The sequence below is a fragment of the Schistocerca nitens genome, chromosome 7, assembly GCF_023898315.1.
Source record: "Schistocerca nitens isolate TAMUIC-IGC-003100 chromosome 7, iqSchNite1.1, whole genome shotgun sequence".
NCBI classification, from domain to species: Eukaryota; Metazoa; Arthropoda; class Insecta; order Orthoptera; family Acrididae; genus Schistocerca; species Schistocerca nitens.
This window is the reverse complement of record NC_064620.1, coordinates 409605491-409632116: the sequence shown is the minus strand read 5'-3', so window position 1 is coordinate 409632116 and position 26626 is coordinate 409605491. Positions and strand designations below refer to the sequence as shown.

At 42.9% G+C, this 26626-nt stretch overlaps 1 protein-coding gene across 1 annotated transcript in view; it reads left to right on the top strand.

Annotated features, from left to right (window-relative positions):
* Positions 1 to 26626, top strand: part of LOC126195214 (ATP-binding cassette subfamily G member 4-like) — a 299475-nt gene that overhangs the window by 119988 nt on the left and 152861 nt on the right. The window contains exon 2 of the mRNA XM_049933733.1: positions 17238 to 17355. Coding sequence (XP_049789690.1) covers positions 17238 to 17355 — 118 coding nt within the window. The remainder of the gene's footprint in view (positions 1 to 17237; positions 17356 to 26626) is intronic.

Genomic DNA, 26626 nt, shown 5'->3' with positions numbered 1-26626 from the left:
TTCACGACGCCTGTGACGATATTCGGAGGGAGGCCGTAACGTGTGAAAGAGTGCGGCAATCCATGATGTGACTTGTGAACATTTGTTGTGATGTTGATACGATGCTGCTCTGTGCTGTGTTCCGGAACGATTTGTTGTCGTTGCACGCGCACCGTCTATGTTCGAGCACATGTTCACGGCATGTTTTTTTCCTCCATTTCCAATCAGGAATCCATCTCTGCAGTTTCTCGGCTTTATTAATGTCCACCCTGTATATCTTCATCGGTACTGCAAAGTTCCTCACTAGATCACTTCGTTATCAGATGATGAATGAATGAGTTTAATATTACGCGTTGCGGGATAAGCCATCTTTAATAAAAGTACACCAGTAACATGGTGCATCACAAAAATATCCATAAGTTACAAGGAAAAGACGCATACAAAAATGGTTCAAATGGCTCTGAGCACTATGGGACTTAACATCTGTGGTCATCAGTCCCCTAGAACTTAGAACTACTTAAACCTAACTAACCTAACGACATCACACACATCCATGCCCGAGGCAGGATTCGAACTTGCGACCGTAGCAGTCGCGCGGCTCCGGACTGAGCGCCTAGAACCGCGAGACCACCGCGGCCGGCAGACGCTTACAAGATACATCAAGTTGTACCGATAAACTGAAATTATATGTTGCATACGTAACTGTGAGAGGTAGATTGGCGATTCTGCAGTGATACCAGCATCACGAAACAAAATTATTCCTGTAGGTGGCGATAGTGTACCCTTAGTGGTTTTTTGACATTTTCAAAGACATATTGGCTAAGTAATTTTTAGCATACTACAGCCACTACCTACCTACCTTTGGTTTATTTTTGTTCTAATGTATTTTAGATTTGATTAATTTCGCATATTCGAAGATGTCATTTTCCCCGGTTGTCTGATGTACAACTTCACTTTAGCGACTTTTTATACATTATGTCTGTTTGTCTCGATAAGAGATATTATCTTTAACTTTTACTTTTAGTTCGCTGTTCCTCATCTTTTAATAATGTCATACCAAAATGATTATTTTTTTCTGTGTCTGTATATTTTTTTATAAATAGAAATTATTTTACTTACGTTAATCTCCGGATTTGAGCGTCACATTGGCGCTCATAAGCCAACAGTAATCTTGTATTTATTTCTTACGTTGTTATTTTTATCATTAGTTACAGCTAGCGTCATTGTGGAAGGAGAATATTGTAAATCCACGTAAAGATTTTAGAATTTCATTGTTTTACATGTGAAGTTGTCTCAACATCGTATGTGAAGTTGTCTCAAGACTTTTTCACCTACTATATTGGCGCTTATAGGCCATTAATTAATTATGGATGTATTTTATATTATCGTTCGTGTTTTTTGTTACATGAGGGTGTGATTCTAAAAAGTGGTATCACATAAATAATGTGTTGCCACTTGACGCTGTGACCACCACTAGGGGGTACACCATCGGCATGTAGAATTTTGTTTTCTATTGCTGGTATCACTGTAGAACTGCAGGTCTGCCACAGAGAGTTATCTATGGAACATATAACTTCAGTTCATATGTACAACTCGATGTATCTTTGTCTTTTACTTGTAACTTACGGATATTTTTGTCATGCGTCACGTACTTTTATTACGTGACAATGTACCCCCATTTAACAGATATCTGATGACGGGTTATCCCGAAACGCATAGTATTTAAGTCATTCATTCACCAGCTAATGCCGCTTTACTAAGTGACCTATTCAGCATCTGTGCAGTACTGATCCAATAATATAAAAGAAATCCGTCTTCTTTTTGCATATAACGTTCAATAACGTAAGATAAACTATTCAGCTATTCAGTTTCAGTAAAATTCAAATAGGTAAACAGGAAAACCGAGCCTCATAAACTTCACATTCTTTTGACAGAAACTCATTAGAAGTTGGGGGAAGTTTGTAAAGAAACGAGACAGTCCATAGTATGTGACTGAACAACCTACGATTACAAGAACATGAAATAGCTCATGTCACAGACAAAACGAAAAGTACGTTACGTTTTACATGAAGAATTATGGGGAAATTTTGGGCAAGTTAGGTACCCCGTTCGTTGAATACTGACTCAACTCAGATGCGGAAACTAATGTCTCTACAACATGAGGACATTTTTTTTAAACTCCAGCTGATCTTTGTGCTCCGATTTGATACGATAGATTCTTCTTAGTGATTACCTGGCAAAGGATGAAACAATAACTGGGAAATGCTACGTATGTCTTGTGGCCCAGCTGGATGAAGAAAGAGAAAGGTCGTGGAATCTAAAAGAAATCAAGAAAAGAATTTCCCATCTACAAATGCACATGTCCAAAAGCGTGCTTTGGCGACAGGAAAACTGACATATTTAAAATAGGATTCGTTGGAATTTCGCCCTTTTCGCTAGCTTTAACACCTGTTCTTGTATCTATAGACTCTTTGGCTAGTTAACTTGATGAGTCCAGCGTAGTTTTATGGCAGCCGTACAAATAGATAGCGTCGCCGATCATAAATATATCGACAGAAAAACCTTCGGCAATGAACACGGCGTAAAAACCTTTTATGGTGAGAAACATCTACGTTATTCTTTCACTGCCAAACTGAGAAATATTTCTCCTTCGTTTTATATTTATTTTTGAGGTCGAATAGCTTTATGTTTGTATATCTTAAGCCCAATGAAAAACATCGGGTGGAGAGCTTTTCCGTAGTCTGTTACGTATCAAATTTTCGTCATATTCCAGATATGGATTGAAAGGAGATATATTAATATGTTCTTTTCGACTTCCTCGTGGACGTATTATAGGTTCGACCTAATTGATTGGATGTAACAGCTGCGTATAAGAAAGCGACAGAGAAGATACTGTACAATTCAAAGGCGTTCTTAAATGTCGACGACAGATGAAATTGACTTGCGTGCTACGTCTTTAAAGGTATTTTTGTGCACTATCTGTCTCCGTACTCACTAGCAAACTAGTAAACATTACCTCTTATTGTCAGGTACGTATTACTTTATTGTTACGGTCATTCTCATGTCACATTAGCTGATGTGCCTTGTCTAGCGGTTTGGAGAACTCTTGCTATTTGTTTGCTGGTTGCTGTAAGGAGGTATCTGTAGAGAAACACAATGCTGTCTTCGTGTATAGTAATGAAATATTACAACGTATACTTGCACACTTTGGATCAAGGGCGGGGAGCGCGCCCCCTAGTTCCCTTCCTCTACCTGACGCTTGTGGCATGGTCTTTTTCGTAGTCGGTCAATTGATGTGAGCGCGCCACTGACAAACACTTCAGGTTTCCTTCACTGCATACGAAGAAATATCTCATCTAGATATACTTTTCAAACTAGTGAACAATACGCGTATGTTTTGCACTATAAAGCTGTGCTTACTAAGTAACTTTTATCCTGAAAACCCTTTAAATGTATTTTCTTTGTGTTTGTTTATGACTCGCTTGATACTGTGCTTCATCTCACCTTATCTAATAGTAGTCATTTAGTCTCTTACTGCACATTACAGTTACCTTTCATTACCACCCACTTTTACGCTTCCCAATTTGTGTGCATATATACAATTTATCCCTTGAGTAGACATCTTTTTTCTGCTATTTTATCTAGCTCTTGTTAGTTTTCGACTTTTTATAACCACTTAATTGTTTAAAAACTTCCTGTAGCACTCCGTTTCAAATTATTCTATTTACTTTCTTCAGCTTTATCATGGTCAATCTTTCGCTTCTGCACAATGTTATAACCAAGACTTGCAGCGTTTGAAACTTCTTTCTTAAGTCTAAGCCAGTGTGTAGTCTGAACAAAGATGTTTCGTTGAAAAGAAACTTTCTTGCTCTGCACCGATGTGCTTCTAATTATAGTGTATGCGCTAGTGTCCACAAGAAAATCAAGAAAATAAATCGTCATTCCTGAAAATAGTGTCGAAAGGCTTATTTAACATGGGAAAGATTAATTTCAAGACACTTTATTACAACAGTATCTAGAAAAGGTAATTACAATAGCTCTAAAATTAAAGGTGCAGTTATCCAAAAAAGGCTACAGAGTCAGATAATCTTTTCTCAGGGGTATGAGTCTTTGACATATGCTGACGCACTGCAATTCATCGCCATATGATACTGCTTTTAGTAGTGTGAAATGGGATAAAATGTTTCCCTACCGTAGGTAGTTTGTATCGGTTTCTGGGACAGAAGTCTAATCCGTACTCTCAATGAGAACCAGGAACCGAACGTATGTTTACTTGTCGATATTGTTTTTGCAGGCATTTGATAATGTCCACAGTCTTAAACTGGCCACTAATTTAATGTAGAACATGAATCAATAAATTTAATTTGTGTAATGAATTTGACAATGATGGACATTAAAAATGGTTTTAACATTGAGAAACTTCGTCGAGGCTGTGTATCGAGAGGTGAATATGCTAGGTGGTGTACAGGTTTTAGTGATTATCAATAGTAATGGTGAATTAAAAACAGTCTACCCTCACAAAGGTTGTCTGGTTGCAGTGATTTCAGAAATTGAGAAGAATGATATCGCAATACTGGATGTACGCGCATATAGAGACAGATGGAAATACGTAAATACACCCAGGAACATTGTTGAACATGGTCCTTTCCGTAGTCCAGGTGTTATGGCATGGGGAAGCATAATGCTACATGGACGTACTCATCTGCAAAACTTTGAACACGGTACACTCACAGCTCAACGTTACCGTCACACTGTACTCCACCCCTAAGTGCGTCTGTTCAGGGGTGCATCCGGCATTAACTTTATTTTTATGGATGACATTTAGCGACCACACCGAACAGGGAGGATTTGCGCCGTATGGACTGACCAGCCCATTACTCCGACTTAAATATCATCTATCAAGTAGTGCTACATATTCACATGAACCAACGACCATCCGCCTTGACGGTGGAAAGAATCGCGCTATCGCAGAAACTCCTTACCAACCTTGTCGCCAGCATGGGAACACGATGCAGAGCATGCACTGCTGTCCATGGTGATCATATATCCTATTAAGCAACATGTTCCGCTTTTTTTATAAAGTGCAACGGACCATCATGAACCGCGGTGAATTCAGTGTAATTACTGTTTCTGTAAAAAAGTGTCATTTCTGGGATGAGAAGTTCCGCCTTATGCAAGACACCTTTTTTTGTTTTGTTTCACCCATACATGTTTCAGCACTTTTGTGCTATCGTCAGTGGGTTTAATTTTTATTTTCAACTGTAAAATTGGTGTTACATATTAACATTTGTGTTGTTTATAATATTATGTCAAAGTTCGATTTATAGCTTAATTGGCGAAAAGTGGATGTACTTTCTTTCCTTGGACTATTGATTTTTGGATGTGATAGTTTTCTTCTGTAGTTAATTTTTGGTATAGGTTGCTACTAGTTTTTAGGATGTGTAAGTCAATTTCAGTGTTTGTTGGGTGGTGATTGTGTGCTATCAGGTGGTCTGTCAACTATTGTTTAGATCCACTTTTCGCCTATTAAGCTATAAATGGAACTTTGACATAATGTTATAAACAACATAAATGTTAATATGTAACAAGAATTTTACAGTTGAAAATAAAATTAAACCCACTGACGATAGCACGAAAGTGCTGAAACATGTATGGGTGAAACAAAACAAAAAAATGTGTCTTGCATAAGGCGAAATTTCTCATCCCATTTTCGTAGCAAGCACGGACATAACAAGAAGAAATGCACCACAAGATGATTAGTGTCATTTCTGTTCGTCTCATTGTGTATTTCCTTCAGATATTTTCTGTACTACACTGTAGCAGTTCCTGTTACGCATGGTCCAAGTTTCATCTAGCTGTGTTACTTGACAGTGACACGTCGGTGAAAGTTACTACTGTCCTTAAGTTCTGCACACGAATAAGGAAGATTATGTAATTGCCGATGGAACTTCCAGTGCCTATGTGGCTGGTAGAAATAATCGAATGAAATATGATCGTTAGGTGATTTACTCAACCATTTCTCTGAAAGAGTAACACCGCACATTATTCAGAAAGTAATGCTCTGGATCAAAGGGCATCGGTTCTGTCCTACTTGCAAGGTTGGCCAGCGATATAGTGACAGTGGATCGACGGCAGAGCTGTAAGACGGATTCGAGCAGCAACACACTATTATTTTGGTTGGGTATGCGAAAGAATTCGCACTATTATTTGTGCAGAGTATGTAAAAGAATTTATAAGCGCTGCAACAGTGCATGTGGTCTTAAGCATTTCGGTGCACAGGCTATAATGATAAAAACGCAGAGGAATCCGATAAATGAGGGGGAAAACAGAGGAACAGTTGCACCACGATTGTGCTATTCTTGTAGGATTTACCTTCATACTGCGTCTAGGGTTGCTGCGGCGAGAGTGGCCTCTGTACCACACGTACTCGTCATCGGTAGCAACGCTCATTCTTCATGGAGACGGCCACACGACGCGTCTTCTCTATTACGGTGCTCAGGTGGTCTCTTGTTCCGCCTCCGAAAACAGTCGACCTTTCTTCTGCGGTTTGCTTCTGAGTATCTGTTGCACCGGCTCTCCCCCTGATTGCCAATAGATATCAGAAACTCAGCGATTACTAGTGGAATGTTGCAGGTTGCATACAATAGAAACCAAGGCGCCGCCGTTACGTCAGTGCTATAATGCGCTCCTTCGTTCCCACCGCAGTTTTCTCTTATGGATACGTTTCGAGTGGAGTGTAAGGCTAGTCGTGACTTAATGTGACCGATTGTCGGGATCAGATGGCCGCTAACGAATTATAACGGATATTACATGTAAAAATATATTATAAAAATGTTTTACACATATACATACATGCAAACAAATGGCATGCTGAAAAGTAATACCTCCGAATTTCTTACCTGAAAACTCTTAAAGCTTTCTGAGCAAAACAAACGTTATTAACATTCGCCATGTTTATTCATGATAACTACATATTTATTTCTTAGCATAGTCACCTTGGCGTCGAACACACTCCTTCCGATGAGTGACATGTTTGTTGGTACCGTCAGTGTAGAACTTTTGACTTTGTTGAAGGAGCCACAGCTTCATCACAATCTAGGTGAAGTTCTCGAAGGGGTTCTTCAGATTTTGGAAACAAATGAAAATCAGATGGGGCCAGGTCCGGACTTAATGGAGGATGATCGGTGACTGTGAACCCAAGGCGCCGGTCTGTTACGGATGCCGCGGCGTTTGTGTGTTGGTCTGGCATTATCATGCTGAAGGAGAAGATGTTCCATGTGTAGACGGTTAGCTGTTACTCACGCACCGACATATTTACGTTACATTCCATCATGTTACAACTTACTATTGGGAACCCTCTAACCCTTTAGCGCCAGACGACTGCGAATTTGTGGGCATGAAGTATAAAGATGTAGATTGTTAATAATGTCTGTTTTATTTAAAAAAGCTTTAGTTGGAGTTTTCATATAAAAATTTGGGAGGAATCGCTTTCCAGCACGCCCTAGTATATAATGTTGCTGAGACCACAGTGCATATTAACAAACGGCTGTATGGGTTCACTGTCCATGGTGTAAATTCCAGTTGCAGTTGCCTACAAAACGGCTTTCAGGGACAGCAAAAATTTTATTTTCCTTAGATTGACCGAAATCAAAAATTTACAACGCTGTCATAATCTGCTCATTAATAGGTATAATCTTAAGTTAAAGGTTTAACCAGGTAAGGCAAGTATTACAGTTAGAGACTGTATATATGTCTTGAGTCATGGCGTGCAAATTACGCAGGCTATATATATCCACTATTTGAGAATGAGGGCATTTCCAAAAGACTTCATGTGCAACTTCGAACCTTGTTCTCCTTCACTTTCTTTCTCGGGGCCTTTGTCCCGCTCCAACGTGAGGTCGGCTTTGTTATTACGGATTTGGCAGTGTTAATGGCAGAGGGTGGCCGGATGCCCTTCCTGACGCCACCCCGAACCCCCCGGGATGGAAGTGGTGAACCCCAGCTGTCTGCGTCTAGAGTAAGTCATGAAACAGTGCGAACGTTTTCCAGACGTCTGTGAGTCGTGTAATTGAGGCGGAACTTGGGGACCAGCCCAGTATTCATCTAGCAGGATGTGGAAAACCGCCTAAAAACCACATCCAGGCTGGCCGGCATACTGGCCCTCGTTGTTAATCCTCTGGGCGGATTCGATCTGGGGCCAGCGCGCCTATCCGAGTCCAGGAAGCAGCGCATTGGCGCTCTCAGCTACCCTGGTGGGTTAACCTTGTTCTTTTTCACTCCCCTCCACAAAATCATGAACGAAAAAATTTCATCGCTTACTACCTTTTCGCCTTTCGTGCAGTAAAACTTCAACTTATTACTTCTTTGTTACTAACTCTATTCACAACACATTTTGTAGACAGTTTCCACATAATATCAGTGAATGTACCTGCAATATTATATGACTGAACATCACATATTTCGGGAGATATGACGTCATAAACATAGAGATGAGTTAAAAACTAGCTTTTGCTTAAAACGGAGCGCAAATTACACAGACTGGACTCGTCCCATGTTTGATAACGAAAGAATTAGCGAATTCCAACAAACTATAGACGTAATTGGTATGTGGATCCCTTTTCGTACCACACTTATCCCACAAATCTTAGATACCATAAAAGAGGAACCGGGATGGAATCATGGTTGGTAGTCACAATTTATAATTAAGACAGTTTATTGACATCACACCTTTTAAGGAATCTGACAATTACAAATTGTGGATGAGCCCCTAGATAAAGCTTAGAAACACAGTTAGAAACCCAGCGTACTCAGTACTCAAATTAACCATCCCTTAAGAGAAAGTTATAAAAAACTTAATTTGCCAGCCATTTATAGAAACCTTAAGCATTGCAATTATCAATTACTTCACAAGGCCACTTCATCAAACTCCTTAAAACCAGTTATTAGATTAAGACGGCCACACTTATCATTCTTCACTAAAATACCCTTTTAAATTTACTATTTCAATCGGTTAAAGAAACACTTGTTAAAAGCTCAATTACAAATTTAACGTTGCTGGGCACTAATACCCCTCTCTTTATTTTCCCTTATTAAGAAAACAAAATTACCGACAACCTCAGAAATTCAAACTCCCAAGTAGGATTTCCCTCAAAATACATATAATGAAAACAGTTACCAATAAAGGGTGACTTAATGACATTTCAACACTAGTGCCAAGCTAAGTTACACTTACATAACGTGATAGAACCACTTATATAAAAAACTACAGCAGAAACACTGGTCTTTAAAAAAGGATGTTCACGTGGTCAGACGTGTTAATAAGACTAATAGAACGGTTGCGCAAGGAACTCAGCAGATACTAAGTAATTTAAAATTTAGCCAGTTGCCAGTCGCTAATATTTAAGGAAAGAGGTTCGTATAAGAACAGATGGTTCAAATGGCTCTAAGCACTATGTGGCTTAACTTCTGAAGTCATCAGTCCCATAGACTTAGAACTACTTAAACCTAACTAACCTAAAGACATCATACACATCCATGCCCGAGGTAGGATTCGAACCTGCGACTGTAGCAGCAGCGCGGTTCCGGACTGAAGCGCCTAGAACCTCTCGGTCACAACGACCAGCTGTAAAAACAGGTTACATACAATATATATTTATATATCTACCAGCTTATCTTGCCTTGGCGGAAGGAAGATAAATACTAAACTTTGGAAGGCGCTATGTAAACAACTCCCAGTAGTGGCCAGGTTATTAAACACTGCCAGGCTTAGACCTCGGATGACATTTCACTCGCCGCCAAGGGGCTGGCACAATCAAAGATTTTTGCGCGAATCACAAAGACATTCCTACAACTCTGAAACATAGAAACACTCGGCAGAACCTTTGACCTGATATATGGGTAAGCGTGTGAAGGAATACGTTACACTACTGAGAAATTCGCAACTTTGACCTTAAGCATTTTACACATGGTCAGCTGTATTAATAGAGCGCAGGCTTTGGAAACGCCAACATAAAATCATTTGATTACAAGAAACACAGAGCAATAGTAAAACTTCTGAGAAAACTTTCAAATAACAGACACCATTTAATTAGGCCAACTGAACTCTTCCACACCATCTTGAAGTTCACTATGAAAGTCTCACCATAACAATGAAATTTAAATGCCTCTGAGTGCGTCGGTCAACAAAACACAGTTATGACCACTTACTTCATATCACGTACACAATACGAAGGAGCAGGTTCCACAGCTTCACCGTTTCACTTCAAATTTTGTTCCCAGCGGACTCACAGAACTTGTATCTCCAAGCTGCCCATGCCGCCAAAACGCCCGACCAATTTTACACCACAACAATAACGGACATCACGCTCGTTCGGCAGCCGTTGACACTCGTCTCCCAGCGAATGTCACGAGATCTCGAGGGTTACCCGTCGAGGGCTAACAACCAAATCGCTTCGACCGCCAACCCGGAAGATAAGACACGCGAAAAGCAAAGATAGCTTAGCTCAAGCACAATCGATCTCAACGATACATGAACAAAATAACACTGGCGCCAGCTCGCCACGGCTCAATAATGTCAAATATTTTCTAAATTTTCGCTAGTTTACGTACTTAACATCAAATAATCAAATCTTAATTCATTTGTAAGGTAGTCATACGTATGAAGCTGTTGTATAAATGAGAGTTCGAATCGTTAGATAACTGGTATTGTCTGATCTTTTTCAAGATGTTCAAAAATGCTACCCTGTGAACAGGGTATATATATGTGCGTGTGCGTGTGTGTGTGTGTGTGTGTGTGTGTTTTTTTTTTTTTTTTTTTTTTTTTTTTTTTTTTTTTTTTTTTTTTTTTTACATTTCGATGTGAACTTTAAGAGGGGACCACGTTCCGTTCACAACGAATGTACAAGCGCGGCAGATGCATAATGAATCCAAACCACAGCTGTTATCTTGGAATCATGTCCGCTCAAGTGGAAAAAACTCGGTTTGTTGGGGCAAAGTTAACAGAAGGTTATACTATTGCTTACCTTTTCTGTTTTCACACTCTATTTCCTCGCCTATGATTGCTTATGGGCAATAGTGTAGTCCGTAGTAGATATGTACACTGTTGGAAAAGAAGTTCAACACTCTGAAGGATAAGGTCATTTTACTGACAAGTGATGGACGCGTAGTTCATCATTATAGGAGTACATGAAAAGAAATTCAATTAAAATGAAACACAAATGTTACAGTAAAGGCGGCCCAGACAGTCGCATCAGTACGCAGTGTAGCATCCTCTGGCGGCAACGCAGGCGTGAATGTTCTCGCAGACAGACGATCTTAAAGGTGGCGGATGGCATCCTGCGTTAGACTGCCCCAAGTATTTTGCGTCTTTTGTTTCAATTCAGCAATGGTTCTTGTAGGCTCTGGAGTACGAAAAGGTTAATGCGTCATTAAGCCCCACACATGTTCAATTGGCGAGAGATCTGTGGCCCTATTCTGTATCGTTCAGACCGATCGGTGTAGTAGGTTAGTCTCGGTAGTGACGTCATTTTCGGTTCCTTATCCAAATATCCTATTCAGTAAGCTTCTGAGACTTGTTACCGAACGGTCCTCCCACCGATTTTACGACAATTGTACCGAGAGGTTTTGGATTTCGGTCTGGCCCTGTCGATCGGTGAGCTGTGGTTTATTAACACCTATAATTTGTTATTTTAAACATATTTAGCGGTTTTGGCTTTGGATTTAGTGATTGTGTTACTAAAGAATCACCAGAGGACAACTTAAATTACTGGGAATGTAACTAGCAGCAGTCATCTTCATAATCTTGCTTGTCACAAGTATTTATCTGTGGTAGAATCCTCAACCACATAAGAGATGAAAGATCTCTGCCATAATATTTTTAGACTGTAGCACCATATACGAAACATTTTTATTCATGAGATGCATGTTATAGGCTTCGACAAACTGCAGGAGCTCTCGAAAATGCGTTTTTTTTTCAGTTTTGTTTTTAAGACCCAAATCGTTGACGCATCATATAGGGAAGTGGGCTGCTTAATCATTTGGATCTCTAGGAGCGTGTTATAACCACATTCTGTTTATATTCTTATTCTTTGAAACTCTCAGAATAAATTTTTCGGGTGTTTTTATAGATGTATTAGTACAATGTGGTACTACACACCATTCCTAACTCATTTTCCGAAACGTAAAATACAAAACACTATGTCCGTGTGAATGAGAATAAGATGACATAATGCGGCATTTACGACAATCTGCAGAATACAGTCAAATACGCTATCGTTATTATGCATGCATCGAAACAAGCGGTCAGAGAAACTGTAAACATTTTTATGCATTTCAGCTGAGAATCATTGAAATGGATATACTGCGCCTGATATTGTTAAGGAGGAGGCAAGGGCGATGAAGGCTGGCACGTCAGCTCGATGGAATGCGGCGTCATGCGTTATGGCAACATAAATGCAATTTTCAGTACTTGGAAGAATAGCGCGCCTGTGTCGTCTGCTAGCCGCTTTGTGTTCGTGGCGCTGTGCGCGCTGCAGTGCGCAAGCGCGGATCTGCAGCCGCTTGCTTTTGATTGGCTTGCGCGACACGAACCGACAACAGCGCTTCGGTTCCGTAGACCCGAACGCTATCGCTGCCGAAATGCATACTGAATAACACAGGGACTCTAATTCGAGTAATAGACCGTTCGGTGCTATTGAGTACCGAAACGATCGGCACAATGGCGGAAAGATACAGAATAGGCACCCAGTGATCTCTCTGTATAGGGGAGTTGCTGTACAGCACAAAGAGCACGTTGCATAGCAGCAGTCGTATATGGACTGTACTCTTCTGCTAAAAAAGCACATCACTTCTCTGGCGAAGAAATGGCAGTACCACTGGGATAAGAGTCCATGACATGTGAGACTACGAGTTGTCCTCTCAAGCATGGGGTTGGACATACGTGTCATGGGCGAATACACTTCGGAATAGCCTCTCACTATATCTACGCCGTACACGTGAACGTCAATCACTCGCAGACAGACAGAACCTGTTCTCATCACTGAAGACAACAGAGCGCCATTTCACTCTCGTCGATTCTTTCACGACACCAGAGCAACCACACTCGGCGCTATCATGGTGTCGGTCGTAGCCTGGCCAGACGCACACGTGATATTAGTCCTGCTGCAATCATCCGGCTCTAAATGGTCCTTGGTGACACTGTAGGTGCGGAATGTGCCCAGATTTCGTCCCTCTATGCTGTCCAGCCAACCACTGCTGTTCTCACAATATGTTGATGCTGACGTGCATCTTGGATACGGTGGTACAATTTCGATATAGGTACAATTCCAATTAACATAAGGTTTCGCGCCATTTGTCAGTCTAATAGTGTTGGTAGCACTTGCCTTTGTGTGGCGTTGTGGTGTAGCAGTTTTCTACAGATCCTCCTGTCTTTTCCAAGTATATACCACTTTGTGCTACAGAGACATAAACTTTTTCCTGTGAAGAGGTAAGTGAAGCTACTTAGTCTAACGCGCTCTTATAAATTTTATAGTTTCCACGCGCTTGAAAATTCTATATTAGTGAGGTTAGAAACTTGTTTTCCGTTCGGGCGTGTTCTGAGGCACCTACAGAGAAAACCTCTGTGACATGTGTTGCCATCTCTTGGCACAATTCACTACTATATACTAGTGATTTCCCTCACGCCAATAGGATATCTTCGATCAGAAAAATGGTACAATTTCGATACCTTAGTACAATTTCGAGCAGCGCAGTTTTTTAGTTTAGTTCGTCACGATTGCTTACCATAGACATATTATACACAATTATTGCAAATAAATTCTGTATATTTAAACATTTTCCTACGCGATTTTTAAAGCCACTTCTTATTTTCTAGATGCCACGAAAACGAGTAGAAAAGAAAATCTTCAACAAAAGGAGTCCAGCTGCATTAGATGAGACGATAAAGAGTGTAATGAGTGGACATTTGAGCCTTCGAGCTGTTCAGAATTATATGACATTCCTTTCAATACTTTACATGGTAAAGTGCAAATTAAAATGAAAATGCAAGCTGGATTAACTCCGACTAGTCCCACAGAAACAGGAATTGGGTATCCAACGGTTCTCAGTTGTGAAATGGAAGATGCTTTGGTCCAGAGAGCTTTATTTGTAGAACAGAGAGGATTGGGTCTGACGCCACTCCAGTTAAGAAAAGCTGCATTTCGGTTATCCGAGAAAAATTATTTGAAACATCCATGGAACTTAGAAAACAAGGTTGCTGGAATCGATTGGTTTATAGCATTTGTTAAGAGACACAGTCACCTTAGCCTGAGAAAACCCGAGGGTCTTCCGCGAGCCAGAGCTGAAGGCTTAAATAAAGCAGAAGTATATATTTTCAGAATTTAGAAGAAATCTTTAAGGAATATGATTCTTTTGATAAACCAGAGTGTATTTATGATATGGATGAATCCAGCTTTCCTCTTAACAACAGACCCACAAAAATAGTAAGTCGTAAAGGAAAGCGAGAAGTTGTTTCATAACAAACGTGGATAGAGGACAAAATGTGACTGTTGCTGCATGCATGAATGCAAGTGGTACGTATTTACCACCAATGGTAATTTTTAAAATGAGGAAACGCCATGAATTTAAAGATGGCTTACCTCCTGGTTCCATTACAGAGATGAGTGAATCGGGATACACTAATGAAGAATTATTCATAGTCTGGCTTCCATACTTCAAGAAATACAAAACAATGGGTAGCCCTATTACACTTCTTATTATTGACAACCATGGCAGCCCTACCAGCTTAGATGCTGTAGAATATTGTCGGGAAAATGGCATAGAACTTTTGGGATTGCCTCTGCACAGTACACATGTACTGCCACCATTAGATAGAACTTTCTTCAAGTTCCTAAAGGCTCAGTATCACAGAAAAGCAACTAACTTGATTCATCGCAATCCCAATGAAAGCATTACAAAACAACGATTCTGTACAATTTTCTGTGATGCCTGGAGCAAAACTGAGTCCGTTGGGTGCGCAGTCAAAGGGTTGCAGTGTACAGCCCTTTTGCAGAGACATTGTTCCCGAGGATAAATTTGCACCTTCAACGTTATTCGAGGCTCCTGCTCCTTCAATCTCCACCAGTCAAGCTACTAACAGCATTGTGGGAGAAGAACCCTTATCTTCAAAAGATGTAACTGAAGAACACGTCAAATCCGTAACGCCAGGGTCCAGTACAATTTCTCAGCATTATGCTGTCAAGGACATTTTGCCAAGTCCTGAGAAAAAATTTTTGTCTCGGAAGAGGAAAACACAGACATCAGCTAGACTCACTTCAGATGGAAACCTGGAAAACCTCCGCGGCTAGGGAAAACATTTTCAACAGGGCACAAGGAAAGCAATGAATAAATACAACAAGAACACTAAACAGACATGTACGTCTGTGAGTAATGATGAAAGAAGCTCCAAATCGCCAGCAAACAGAAAGAATAATTGTGAGTTTTGTTTATTGAATTATTATAGTGCAGAATCAGTAGCTAAGGGTGACTGGATTCGCTGCCAAAAATGGAATGTTTAGTACCACGAAGTATGCGCTGGTGCCTGAGGGAAAAAGTGTTTTTTTGTGGAAGATGCCAGTGATCAAAATTGTACCAGAAAGTGATCACAATTGTACCTAGTGTGGTATATTTTCGATCGATTTTTCTCAATTCTGTAACCTTTTTTTGTGTTTATACCAACATTTGTAACTGTCTAATATTTGTGTTAGACATCCAAGAATATGTACCATAGTTAAAATTATTTCTTTTCTCAATATATTTCCAGTTACAATAACATTTGTCCGAAATGATCGCAATAGTACCACCTTACCCTATACTGCGTGGACATCCAGACCCTGTTATAGTGGTCTGGAAATGTTCCACAGACAACTGCTGAAAGCAGAGACACTCTACAGATACCTTTTGCCAAACATGTATAGCAACCCATCGATTCGTCCATCCAGTATCCAGCAGGCCCATAGTGGGACCCCAATCAAATGGTTGAAGTTGTTCACCAGAAATACATGCTCGTTGACAGGGCATGGTTGTGCTCCAGAATAAACGTTGCTCATATTGTCCCACCTGGTCAGCGATGACAGCGATAAACTAATCACAAACACTGCATCCCTCACAAGGGAACCTCCCCATCGCACCCCGCTCAGATTTAGTTATAAGTTGGCACTGTGGATAGGCCTTGAAAAACTGAACACAGATCAATTGAGAAATCAGGAAGAAGTTGTGTGGAACTGTGAAAAAATAAGCAAAATATACAAACTGAGTAGTTCATGGGAAGATAGGCAACATCAAGGACACAGGGACCGCAGAAGCGCCGTGGTCTCGTGGTAACGTGAGCAGCTGCGGAACGAAAGGTCCTTGGTTCAAATCTTCCATCGAGAGAAAACTTTAATTTTTTGTTTTCAGTTTATGTGACAAACTCTTATGTTTTCATCACTTTTTTGGGAGTGATTATCACATCCACAAGAAAACCTAAATCGGGCAAGGTAGAAGAATCTTTTTACCTATTCGCCAAGTGTAAAAGTTAGGTGGGTCGACAACATATTCTTGTCATCTGACGCACATGCCGTCACCAGTGTCGTATAGAATATATCAGATGTGTTTTCCTGTGGAGGAATCGGTTGACCTATGACCTTGCGATCAAATGTTTTCGGTTCCCATTGGAGAGGCACCTCCTTTCGTCTACTAATCGCACGGTTTTGCGGTGCGGTCGCAAAACACAGACACTAAACTTATTACAGTGAACAGAGACGTCAATGAACGAACTGACAGATAATAACTATGCAAAAATAAAGAGGGTAAAATTTTCACTGGTGGGAAGACTTGAACCAAGGACCTCTCCTTCTGCAGCTGCTCACGCTACCACGGGACCACGGCGCTCCTGAGCTTATGTTCTCCTTGATGTTGCTTATATGGCCCATGGACTACTAAGTTTGTATATTTTGCTTATTTTTTCACAGTTCCACACAACTTCTTCCTGTTTTCTCAATTGATCTGTGTTCAGTTTATCAAGGCCTATCCACTGTGCCAAGTTATAACTAAATCTGAGGGGGGTGCGATGGGGAGGTTCCCTTGTCAGTATGTACATGTTACACCCTGGTGCCACTGAACATAGTGCTTAAGGGCGTTAGAATTTTTTTATAGCATTTGATTCTGAGAGCACACTTGCGCAGCGCGTAATTAGGCTCTAAAGGAAAATCGACACTGAAATTCTGAATTTATTTTGTTCTCAGGCAAGACGACTATCCTGCAAGGCGTGACGGGGCGGTTCAGCAGCGGTCAGCTGACCGCCATCATGGGCTCCTCCGGTGCGGGCAAGAGCTCCCTCATGGACATTCTCACTGGCAACAGGTAGGCACCCACTGCACCCTCTGCCTTTAATGCGCATGGAGCGGTACAGCTTCTTTTTTACGTTCTGTTCGGCGTCTACTATGTTCGACAACGGCCATTACGTCACAGGTCTCTTTATGTAAGTTTTACGCCAAAGCTCTGTCATTTAAACACCACCGGGCAATCCAAAGTATGTCTCACAAGGTCTGTGCCATACACGTCTATGTGCATCACTCACATGGTGACAAAACGTAATCTCATTACTGAAGTCTTGGTAGTAGTGTCTCCCTTGCCATAGCCGCTCGGTCCCCAGTGAATACCGATTTAAAATAACGGGAAAGGTGTAAAGGAGAATTCAGTCAGTGTTTGTATCAGGTAATCGTACGCATTCAATATTTGACCTGTGCGATAATCATGTTGACTTCTAACTACTGCTGCCGCCGCGAGGTCTGATTGTGAGGCGCCTTGCCACGATTCACGCGGCTCCCTCCGTCGGAGGTTAGAGCCTCACTCGGGCATGGGTGTGTGTGTTGATCTTACTTTAAGTTAGATTAAGTAGTGTGTAAGCCTAGGTACCGATAACCTCAGCAGTTTGGTCGCATAGGAACGTACCAATACCTACTGCTGCCCTCTTCCGATTTCTTTAAGTAATAAACAAGAACTAGAAGACAAACGCCATTTCAACTGTGGAATGGGTGAGAAGGAAGCAAATAAAACAGGTCATAAACGCCCGCTAAACCCGCTGGGCAGAACAGGTAATTAGGATTGTGGAAAAGGCCAAATAAGGTTGGGGTCAGTTTCACCTTCTAATTGTAATTTATTGTAATTTAATAACACATTTACAACCAAAGCGCTACATAGCCGAACCTTTACCAAATGCAACTCTTTCACGCCTGAAGGCCTCCAAACAAGAAATCTTCAAAATTAACAAGATAAAAATGCAGTTAAAATACCAATAAAATAATTTAAAAAACATATATCACAGCTAGATGGAAGGCCTCAAGGCAAAGTAGATAGAACAAACACATGCAAGCTGCAATACAAATGGCTGAAGGCCACAATTAAGTTTCAAAATTTTAAAATATATTACCATAATCTTTTAAAGGCAGAAGGTCGCAATGTTTAAGCTTGAAAGATAATTTTAAGAATAACTCGCAAGGCTGAAAGCCCAAAAATTTCCAAAATTTTTAAAAAATATAACCATAAGCCCTAAATTTTATGTAGCTGAAAGCAAATAATTAAACACCGGTGGGAAAGACAATAAAGACAACGGCACTCGGAAGCCTCCAGGGAGGTCGATCTGCCCTCCTTCATTTAGGTGAGACAGGTGGTGAGCCCAACTACACTTGATCCGTCGGAACCCAACCAGGGGACAGCCACGGACCAACCGACACAAGGACTTGCTTGTCACTAATCAGTACATGAGAACTCAAACACAGAAGGTTATGAACGTGATTATCCACAATGAAATACGTATTAGCTGTCAAAATTACACACCATGTTGGACAGTAACAACAGGTGAGGAAAGGACGCTTCCTGAAATTACGTTAGTGGCCAGGGCACGTAAGCAGAACACTAACGGGCTCAACACAGAAAATTCCGCTGGTGCATTCGAATTGTAGTCAACCAATATAGTTAATTGCACCACATGGCAGCTAGATTTCAGCAATAGAAGCACTCGGTGTTGCTCACAGGAAAACCTCCCAACAGTGAACTACCGAAACGTACCACACAACATGAGTGGACGTGGCTTGAATAGTTGAAACCGCTACTCAATTTTGACGTCCTGGGTCGGTGAACCACGAAGCTCGCAACGATCGGACAGCTCCACAAACGCTCCGACACTACGCAGGGACCGCCAGCGAACCAGCCGACTGCACCGTGCGGAGATAACTTCTCTGGTTCGCAGCAACCGACCGACTCCCGCAGAATGCCGACAACATCTAAAACAGTCGTCAGTGGAAATAACACCAACTGTTGTGTCTAGACAAGACAGCCTAGACACAATGAGAGGAAGCCGAAAGGCACGCGCTTAAATTCACGCAGGCTGGCGTGAGGTCTGAAACAGGATACGTAATGAATGCTATAAAGAAAAGTACGTAGCTTCTGGAATACTTAACTTTAATCCACATTTGTAGAACATCGCTCTTGATGATACATTAATAGAATCTCAATATCAATTGAATACGGCGCCTTTCTAGGTCGTAGCAAATGTAGCTGAAGGCTATGCTAACTATCGTCTCGGCAAATGAGAGCGTATTTGTCAGTAATCCATCTCAGGCAAAGTCGGCTGTACAACTGGGGCGAGTGCCAGGACGTCTCTCTAGACCTGCCGTGTGGTGGCGCTCGGTCTGCTATCACTGACAGTGGCGACACGTGGGTCCGACGTATACTAATGGACCGCGGCCGATTTAAAGGCTACCACCTAGCAAGTGTGGTGTCTGGTGGTGACACCACACCAACTACACACACAACCTGAAAAACACTTGTACGAAGACCTGAACGATACCCAACAATAACTAAGCACCCACGAAGACAAATCGGAAGTCGATGCACACACACACGTAGCCGACTCATGAACGATCGGCGAGCCAAAACGCGTCGTCCGGTAGGACGACCGACCGACTATCCACCAAGACCGTGGCCCGGCTCAAGTGATGCGCTGGAAGACCTAACTGCTGCTCAACCCGACTGCACTAGTACCGAATTGCAACTTCCCGACTGGCAGGTCCTTACTGCGCTCCAGACGCGCTCCAACACACTGGGAGACCCGAACTCGTGATACGAACTGCCTATCGAACTGGTTTACGACAGACAACGACCGGGAAGTAATAGCAGTTGAGCAAAGATACTACGAGAGGGGATATATCGATACGCGCTGCTAGCGTTTGTCATGGTCAGGCAAAGTAGAAACTCAGTGACACCAGTAATTAAAATTTACGTAGTGATGTGGAAATACGTTAAAAACAAGGTGTAAAATACATGATGGCGGGAACATGAGCCACACACGGCTCAGGTCAGTTACTTGTAACTTTCAGCGGACAGGCCCGCCAGAGTGGCCGTGCGGTTCTAGGCGCTACAGTCTGGAATCGCGTGACCGCTACGGTCGCAGGTTCGAATCCTGCCTCGGGCATGGATGTGTTTGGTGTCCTTAGGTTAGTTAGGTTTAAGTAGTTCTAAGTTCTCGGGGACTGATGACCACAGCAGTTAAGTCCCATAGTGCTCAGAGCCATTTGAACCATTTTTTTCAGCGAATAAAATAAGAAGGTAAGCTGACAGTTTTTACTCAGATACTTTCATCGTAATATGTTGCTACAACCCGTAATTCATTGTATCATTGAATGGATTTGCTTTCGAAACATAACAGTTGAAGATACAGAATCTGGTCGCATTAGGACGTGATGGCAGAGTGGGATAATTGTGCGCCGGCAGATGTGTGGAGCCAGTTAAAAGAAATTGGAGGAAGCTCAAATGTAGCAGAAAGGAAAGAATGAAAAGGAACTATAGACTGCGTTTATCGCGCGACCATTTTGATCAAACTGTCTCGTAACATGTGCAAAACCTGTAACATGTCATCAAGTTAAAACAGAACAAATTAATCCCCATTGCGTAATAAATTATGAATTTGTACTAGTGACTGCCGAAACATAACCACCCGGATTTTGATTTCATATACTAAATTGTATGCGTAGCTAAATGGAAGGTCACCGGAGAAGCAGGTGAACGAAGATAGGAGCGAGCGAGGAACGCTTGTGTAGGTCGTGAAGGCCAAAGGGCGTCTACTGCCGTGCTATTTGTAGAACTGCCCACTCGCCTAGTGAAGGGAAACGTGAGGCGACTTTGAAAACGGCTGGAGCAGTGGTTGTCTTACGCGGGAGGGGGAGGGGGGGGGGAATAGTAGGCGCCATGTGTCTGCTGCCAGATAATGCAGACTTCATCTCACGAAGGCGCGGGACAGCAGGGTTTGTTTTTATCAGGCCATGTCCAGAGGACGCATGCCGCCTATCGGCCAGAGATCTAGATGAATTGCTCTTGTAGGAGGACTCAGCACGAACATCGCAGGAAAAGAGGGGCTGTTGAAATAACATTTTAGAAAGTCCGATGGAAACAGAAAATTTGGATATTCAGAAACAGATCAAAGCTGGTTAACATGTTTAAAAACTAAATATTTTATGTGGTCGACCCTGCTTTTACTATATTTTAATATATTTTATGACTAACAACATTTCCGAAAACTGTTTCAAAAAAATTCCTCTGACGGAAGAGTGGGGAGCCATCTGATTCAATCCTCATTCTGCCCTCCTGACCAAAATTTTCGGTATGTTAACATATCGCGCTTTTCTGTGCTGTAAAAGAGTAGCAGAGAGACAGTGACCATGGAAGAGAGAGGAGACAGTGCCAGTAGGAGAGAAAAAGAGAGGAGACAACGATGGTTCGAGAGAGGACGTGGCAATGGAAGAGAAAAGGAAGAACAAAATGATAGCGAGAGCCAAAAAGAGATAATGATGGTGTGTGAGAGCCAGTGGCAGTAAAAGAAAAAGAAATATGGATGGAGATAGAAGAAGTGGGAGCAAAAGGGATGCTATATTGTGGCAATGAATGATACAGATTAGTGGAGACCACACATAGGACTGGAGGTCTAGATCCTCCCAGACAGGTGAACTATGTGGGTATAGGGAAGGGCGTATTTTTGACCAAAATTTTAAATAGGTTGATATAGGGAGAAAATGCGTTAGGAAAAAAAAAAGGTTTGGAAATTTGTGGTAAGATCCTATGGGACCAAACTGCTGAGGTGATCGGTACCTAGGCTTATACACTACTTAATCTAACTTAAACTAACTTACGCTAAGGACAACCCAATCACAAATGCCCAAGGAAGGGCTCGAACCTCCGACGGGGGGAGCCGTTCGGACCGTGGCATGGCGCCTAAGACCAAGCGGCTACCCCACGCGGCAGTAAATTGGAACCACCATAATTTTTGCGCTGCCGAGGTATCGTGGAGAAAGTGGCTAAGGGGAAGTAAGACAAAAGGAGATAGGGTAAGTGAGAGAGGAGATATTGACAGTGGAATGTACTGTAAATCAATGGACGAAAATGGAGACAGTGGGAAAAGCACATACACAGTGTACCCCAGAAATGTTGCGGCAAACTTCGAGGGGTTGTAGAATGTGTCTTGAGAAACAAATCGAGGACTGGAACATGTGTCGGAAACGTCATCCAACGAAGCTGCTTTTCGTCGAAATTGTAGGCGCTTGCCACTAGGCCAACCTTTCGGCAGAAAATGTGACCGTAGGTGGAACGTCTCGCAGTGTTGCTTCCTATTCAGTGATTGATTGCCACTATCGCCAGCGAAGAAGGTGGAGCTGGATGTTGTGGAGGAAGTCGTTGTCTCCTATGACTGTGATGCTCTGTTGCATTTGTAGATGATGGTTTCGGACACGCGTTTCCATCTGCAGTTTACTTTTCCCCTGTAACACCCTAAAATGCCCAATGTTTTTCGGTCCATAAGAGAAGAAAAATGTAAACATAGTATAGTGCACATCATAATAGTGTAATATGGAGCTATACAAGATATATGGATATGAAAATGACCATTAGTGTGTACCTAAGTGGCAAAACTATCATCACAGCATAACTATAATAATGGTGCTTCATCTTTTTGTAAGTACAGATATATTTTCGTCAAATGCTGCCTTACCACTTACAATTGCCCCACTTGTATTTGTGTAGTCACCAGCAAATACACTCCTGGAAATTGAAATAAGAACACCGTGAATTCATTGTCCCAGGAAGGGGAAACTTTATTGACACATTCCTGGGGTCAGATACATCCAATGATCACACTGACAGAACCACAGGCACATAGACACAGGCAACAGAGCATGCACAATGTCGGCACTAGTACAGTGTATATCCACCTTTTGCAGCAATGCAGGCTGCTATTCTCCCATGGAGACGATCGTAGAGATGCTGGATGTAGTCCTGTGGAACGGCTTGCCATGCCATTTCCACCTGGCGCCTCAGTTGGACCAGCGTTCGTGCTGGACGTGCAGACCGCGTGAGACGACGCTTCATCCAGTCCCAAACATGCTCAATGGGGGACAGATCCGGAGATCTTGCTGACCGGGGTAGTTGACTTACACCTTCTAGAGCACGTTGGGTGGCACGGGATACATGCGGACGTGCATTGTCCTGTTGGAACAGCAAGTTCCCTTGCCGGTCTAGGAATGGTAGAACGATGGGTTCGATGACGGTTTGGATGTACCGTGCACTATTCAGTGTCCCCTCGACGATCGCCAGTGGTGTACGGCCAGTGTAGGAGATCGCTCCCCACACCATGATGCCGGGTGTTGGCCCTGTGTGCCTCGGTCGTATGCAGTCCTGATTGTGGCGCTCACCTGCACGGCGCCAAACACGCATACGACCATCATTGGCACCAAGGCAGAAGCGACTCTCATCGCTGAAGACGACACGTCTCTATTCGTCCCTCCATTCACGCCTGTCGCGACACCACTGGAGGCGGGCTGCACGATGTTGGGGCGTGAGCGGAAGACGGCCTAACGGTGTGCGGGACCGTAGCCCAGCTTCATGGAGACGGTTGCGAATGGTCCTCGCCGATACCCCAGGAGCAACAGTGTCCCTAATTTGCTGGGAAGTGGCGGTGCGGTCCCCTACGGCACTGCGTAGGATCCTACGGTCTTGGCGTGCATCCGTGCGTCGCTGCGGTCCGGTCCCAGGTCGACGGGCACGTGCACCTTCCGCCGACCACTGGCGACAACATCGATGTACTGTGGAGACCTCACGCCCCACGTGTTGAGCAATTCGGCGGTACGTCCACCCGGCCTCCCGCATGCCCACTATACACCCTCGCTCAAAGTCCGTCAACTGCACATACGGTTCACGTCCACGCTGTCGCGGCATGCTACCAGTGTTAAAGACTGCGATGGAGCTCCGTATGCCACGGCAAACTGGCTGACACTGACGGCGGCGGTGCACAAATGCTGCGCAGCTAGCGCCATTCGGCGGCCAACACCGCGGTTCCTGGTGTGTCCGCTGTGCCGTGCGTGTGATCATTGCTTGTACAGCCCTCTCGCAGTGTCCGGAGCAAGTCTGGTGGGTCTGACACACCGGTGTCAATGTGTTCTTTTTTCCATTTCCAGGAGTGTAATTGTTTCGTATTTATACAGTGATCTCCAACAGTACAAACATGTAAACGAATGTATAAACACCTGAAGATGTGACGAATAAGCCGGCCGGAGTGGTCGTGCGGTTCTAGGCGCTACAGTCTGGAACCGGGCGACCGCTACGGTCGCAGTTTCGAATCCTGCCTCGGGCATGGATGTGTGTGATGTCCTTAGGGTAGTTAGGTTTAATTAGTTCTAAGTTCTGGGCGACTGATGACCTCAGAAGTTAAGTCGCATAGTGCTCAGAGCCATTTGAACCATTTTTGATGTGACGAATAAACAACCTTTTATTGTGACTGGTAGCGGATATTTTTCTACAACCCCATAAAGGAACAGTCACGGAGTTCGACAGCATCCACTATGGATAAAATTCATCGAAGAAAAAAAAGCATCTGAAAATCCGTGTCCGAAACCGTTATCTACCAGGGAGCAGACCATCGCATTCATAGGAACATGGCCTGTTTGTGCAACAGCTGGCTTCCTATTCTCCACAGGCGATCGTCGTAATCAGTCGCGATCACTGAACAACAAAAAACATTGCGAGACGTTGCGTCTACGGTCCGTCAGCGAACAAAGTCAAGTTTGCTGGTGTAGGGGTGTCCTAGGGGCAGGAGCCGTCGCCTATAACTTAGACGTTCTGCAGCAGCCTCGGATGGTGTTTGCGGACACGAGTTCCTATCCTCGATTTGTTCCTCAAGCATAGAGAGATTAAAAGACTGTGGATATGTTCGCACGCCCGAATTATTGATGAGGAAGATAGGATCAGGATTGAGGCAGCTACTACCCCACTTTTCTGTCATTTTAAAGAGGTGGTGGTGGTGGTGGTGGTGGTGGTGATGGTAAGTTCCTATGGGACCAAACTGCTGAGGTCATCGATCTCTAGGCTTACACTCTACTTAAACTAACTTACGCCAAGGACAACAAACACACCCATGCCCGAGGTTGGACTCGAACCTCCGACGGGGGAAGCCGCGCGAACCGTGGCAAAGCGTCCAAGACCGCGCGGTCACCCCGCGCGCCTTTAAAAGAGGGAAGAGGGACTTACAGGTATTCGCCGTCTGTGTGCTCTGCCAGGATCATTTTTCCCCTGGTAAAGGCTTAGCAGGTTTCGGTCCCTATTCTTCGCTACTCATACGATCCTTTCTGATTCACGTTATCGTCTCCTTGATCCCAATGACAAGAAGATTGTGCCATTTCGATAAAGACCACAGAATACCTTTTCGAATTGTTTCCTCGAAATCTCGGTTGCATGACTCAGTTCTGTAATGACTTCCGCTGTTGAGTCTATGCTTATAACGCTAACTTGTTTGTGGCTGCAGTTGGGCATTCTTTTTCTCTTTGCGTTTCGATCTCGACCTTTTTTTTTGGGGGGGGGGGGGTCATTAGTCTTCTGACTGGTTTGATGCGGCCCGCCACGAATTCCTCTCCTGTGCTAATCTCTTCATCTCAGAGTAGCACTTGCAACCTACGTCCTCAATTATTTGCTGGATGTATTCCAATGTCTGTCTTCATCTACAGTTTTTGCCCTCTACAGCTCCTTCTAGTACCAAGGAAATCATTCCCCCATGGCTTAACAGATGTCCTATCATCCTGCGGCTCTTCTCGTCGGAGTTTTGAGTCCTCCCTCGGGCATGGGTGTGTATGTGTTGACCTTAGCGTAAGTTAGTTTAAGTTAGACTAAGTAGTGCGTAAGCTTAGGGACTGATGACCTGAGCAGTTTGGTCCCACAAGTTCTTACCACAAATTATCATCCTGTCCCTTCTCCTTATCAGTATTTTCCACATATTCCTTTCCCCTCAGACTGCGCGCAGAACCTCCTCATGCCTTACCTTTTCAGTCCACTTAATTTTCAACATCCCTCTGTTGCACCACATCACAAATGCTTCGATTCTCTTCTGTTCCGGTTTTCCCACAGTCCATGTTTCACTACCATACAGTGTTGTACTCCAGACGTACATTCTCAGAAATTTCTTCCTCAAATTAATGCCTATGTTTTATACTAATAGCCTTCTTGGGAATGCCCTTTTTGCCATTGTTAGTTTGCTTTTGATGTCCTCCTTACCACATCCATCATTGGTTATTCTACTGCCTAGGTAGCAGATTTCGTT